The sequence below is a fragment of the Cibotium barometz genome, chromosome 11 (genome assembly GCF_041138505.1).
Source record: "Cibotium barometz isolate CiBa-2024 chromosome 11, ASM4113850v1, whole genome shotgun sequence".
Classification (NCBI taxonomy): domain Eukaryota; kingdom Viridiplantae; phylum Streptophyta; class Polypodiopsida; order Cyatheales; family Cibotiaceae; genus Cibotium; species Cibotium barometz.
Genome location: NC_141056.1, coordinates 33,329,604 through 33,333,035, shown reverse-complemented (window position 1 = coordinate 33,333,035; position 3,432 = coordinate 33,329,604). Strand labels below are relative to the sequence as shown.

General features: G+C 38.7%; 1 protein-coding gene across 1 annotated transcript; it reads right to left on the bottom strand.

Annotated features, from left to right (window-relative positions):
- Positions 1 to 555: 555 nt before the first annotated feature.
- On the bottom strand, positions 556 to 2,775 carry LOC147634079 (uncharacterized). The gene is made up of 2 exons (XM_086805184.1): positions 1,961 to 2,775; positions 556 to 827 (listed from the first exon to the last, which is right to left on the bottom strand). The coding sequence occupies exons 1-2, from the start codon at positions 2,486 to 2,488 to the stop codon at positions 645 to 647; spliced, it is 711 nt and encodes a 236-aa protein (XP_086661310.1). The 5' UTR covers positions 2,489 to 2,775; the 3' UTR covers positions 556 to 644.
- Between the last annotated feature and the right edge of the window lie 657 nt (positions 2,776 to 3,432).

The following is a 3,432-nucleotide window of genomic DNA, read 5'->3' as shown; positions in this document are numbered from 1 at the left end:
ATTTCAAAATACATTTATGCCAGGAATTCTATTAATGTTCTTCTAGGCATGTTAAAAAGGAAGGAGATGCCCCTTTTTTATACAATTTTAAACAAGTTGCAATATGCTATGCATTGTAATATAGGTCTTAGAGTTATTGGCTTGTAATTTTTTATACAATTTTAAACAAGTTGCAATATGCTATGCATTGTAATATAGGTCTTAGAGTTATTGGCTTGTAATTTTTTTTACCCTATGTAGTATAACGCAGAGTGATCACTTTAGTAGGTGAAAGTTACTCCACATTATCCATGATTGTTTGTGTTATTTGTCCATACGTAATCAATTTGGGTATTTTTGATCTTTGTTTTTTTGGGTGAGTATAGTATTGAAATTATTTGTTGTCATTATTTGGCGAAGTTGTTTGTACATGTTGTTGTTTTCTATTTATGAGAAGATATATATATATATATATATATATATATTCTCTTCCCTTTGAAACTACTTTGATTGAACTGAGAGCTTCCTTAGGAATTTAAATAGAAAAGGAGCCATTAGATAACCGAGCAATATTGGTGGAGCAAAAGGAAATTAGCATAAAGTAAGAGGGAGAAATTACAAACAGCCAACTAAGGGCCATGGTTATTAGTAGATAAACAAAACGATTAGAAAAAGTGGTGTTTCTTGTGGCCCTCTGCCTGCTCTTCCTCATCCTCCGCATCTTTCTTCTGATGATGCTCGTGGAAAGCATAACCCCCTGATCCGACGGCTGCCACTGCAGCTATCTCCTCCTCCAGCTTGTGCCTGCCTGCATGTTCCGGATCCTTCTTGGCTTCGTGTCGCTCATACTGCGCCAAACGATTAATCTCAAAATTAGATCAGTTACGGTAATCTTTAATTAACCCCAGCAGCTGTAATTGATGATTATCAGTCCGACCACCCCACACACACACACACACACACGCACACACACACATTCTGCAATTGAGATTGCAAGATCTACTACCTTACGTAGCTTTCGCTCTCATCATGCAAGCATGGAACCCTTCTTTAAAGGCCAGATCTCTCATCACAGACCCTTAATTATTCATAATTCTACTAAATTACCGTTGAGATTGCTAGATTATTCACCCCACACACACACACACACACACACACACACACACACACACATTCTGCAATTGAGATTGCAAGATCTACTACCTTACGTAGCTTTCGCTCTCATCATGCAAGCATGGAACCCTTCTTTAAAGGCCAGATCTCTCATCACAGACCCTTAATTATTCATAATTCTACTAAATTACCGTTGAGATTGCTAGATTATTCACACAACACACACACACATACACACACACACATTCTGCAATTGAGATTGCAAGATCTACTACCTTAGTGGCTTTCGCTCTCGTCATGCAAGCATGGAACCCTTCTTTAAAGGCCAGATCTCTCATCACAGACCCTTAATTATTCATAATTCTACTAAATTACCGTTGAGATTGCTAGATTATTCACACAACACACACACACATACACACACACACATTCTGCAATTGAGATTGCAAGATCTACTACCTTACGTAGCTTGCGCTCTCATCATGCAAGCATGGAACCCTTCTTTAAAGGCCAGATCTCTCATCACAGACCCTTAATTATTCATAATTCTACTAAATTACCGTTGAGATTGCTAGATTATTCACGATCTTTCAGAATTTCTAGTGTATTTGCTAAATTATGGATCGCTTTTCTGAACCCCTCTCTCTCTCTCTCTCACACACACACCGCGACTGAAATTGTAAATTTACTTGATTATAATTGCATATTACGTGAATTTCAAGGCCAGATCTTGCACAATTTTACTGAATCACCCTTATCTCGCTAGCAGCTTCTTCCTAATTTCTCTGAATTACCCTAAATTCGTTTTTCTGCATTACCCAGAATTATACGTTTGTTAATGCAAATTATGTGATCATCATGTACTTACCAAAGCATATGCACCAGCAGCAACGGATCCCAATTCTCCCATATGCTCCTTGTGCTTGGAGGCCTTCACCTCTTTTCTTGCCTTCTCCTCACCATCGTCGCCATAGGTGGTCTCACTAGCATAGGCCTCAGTAGTCTGGACAGTGGTATCATCTCCATAGCCGAACTTAGACTTAGCCTTGGGAGCGCCATAGTCATCAGTGTTACCATAATCAGAACCAGGGTTGTCGCCACCATAGCCATAGCCAGAAGCAGGCTTGTTATCATCGTATCCGTAGTCAGAAGTAGGCTTATTATCACCATAGCCAGAAGAAGGTTTGTTATCATCATATCCATAGTCAGAAGTAGGCTTATTATCTCCATAGCCATAGCCAGAAGAAGGTTTGTTATCACCATAGCCATAGTCTGATGAAGGCTTGTCATCACCATAGCCATAATCAGACTGTGGAGGAGGGGCATCATCAGAGCAATCCTCCTCTGATTTGTGGCCGTGGTGGTGGCGGCCAAAAAAGCCTCTGCTTTCAGCCATGGTTAAGCTAGTGGGAGAAGGGGAGAGTGTGGGAAAAGCTTGAAATGTAGAGAAAAGATGGTGGTCAGAGTGTAAAGAGAGCAGGCGACGATAACTGTGTGAGCTGAATTTAGTGGGACTTGTGAAGCTCTTTATAACGAGCACTTGAGAAAAAAACCCATTTAATTTTTCCCACTTTTTTTAAGTGAAAAAAATGAATGCGCAGAAGATGGCACGATGAAGATACTGTGAAGATATCCATAGCATACACGTGGAATATATTCCCCACACAGGCATGATTTGTGGCACCGTCAAGCTTAATTAGGAAATAATCTCAATTATATGATGCAATTGAAAATGCCCACCTGGATTAGATATTAATCGAGCTTAAAAAATGCCCAGCTTGATTAATATAAAGTAGAAAATAATCTCATTTATGTGATGCAATTAAAAAAGCCCAGCTTGATTAGATAATAATCTAACGTCAAGCTTAACTAGAAAATAATCAAAATTATGTGATGCAATTATGAACTAGGCGATACCAGAAAAGAAAAAAAAAGAAGAACATGAAAAAAAGTTGAGGGGAAAGCAAGTCGTTGAAAAGGTGAGTGTAGGTGCTTTCCAATCCACATCAGCCAATAGGCTTTTTTCTGTTGCACTGGCTTTACGGATGAACTTCAAGATGTTTATATGTCCGGTGCTTTTGATGTACACATTTAAACCTATGGCCATGTTCATGATGTTATGTCCCAACACATAGAGGACATTTGATGGGGCATGGGCCCTCCAATGATCCCACACTATCTACACACTATCCTTGTCCTTCTAGTTTATAAATATAATCATAATTATGTTCCAAAAATATATATATATATATGTCTTGCACCATGCTTCCATTGCAAAACAAGGAGATTCAAAGTAAAAGAAAATACTAGTAATTAAACATCAGCATTCCTACTACCAAA

Bases quoted from the DNA above. Each gene is read 5' to 3' on its own strand.
- LOC147634079 (XM_086805184.1), bottom strand. From the start codon at position 2,488: ATGGCTGAAAGCAGAGGCTTTTTTGGCCGCCACCACCACGGCCACAAA. The intron at 828-1,960 runs GTAAGTACATGA...CGTTTGGCGCAG, and splicing joins CTGCTGGTGCATATGCTTTG to TATGAGCGACACGAAGCCAA.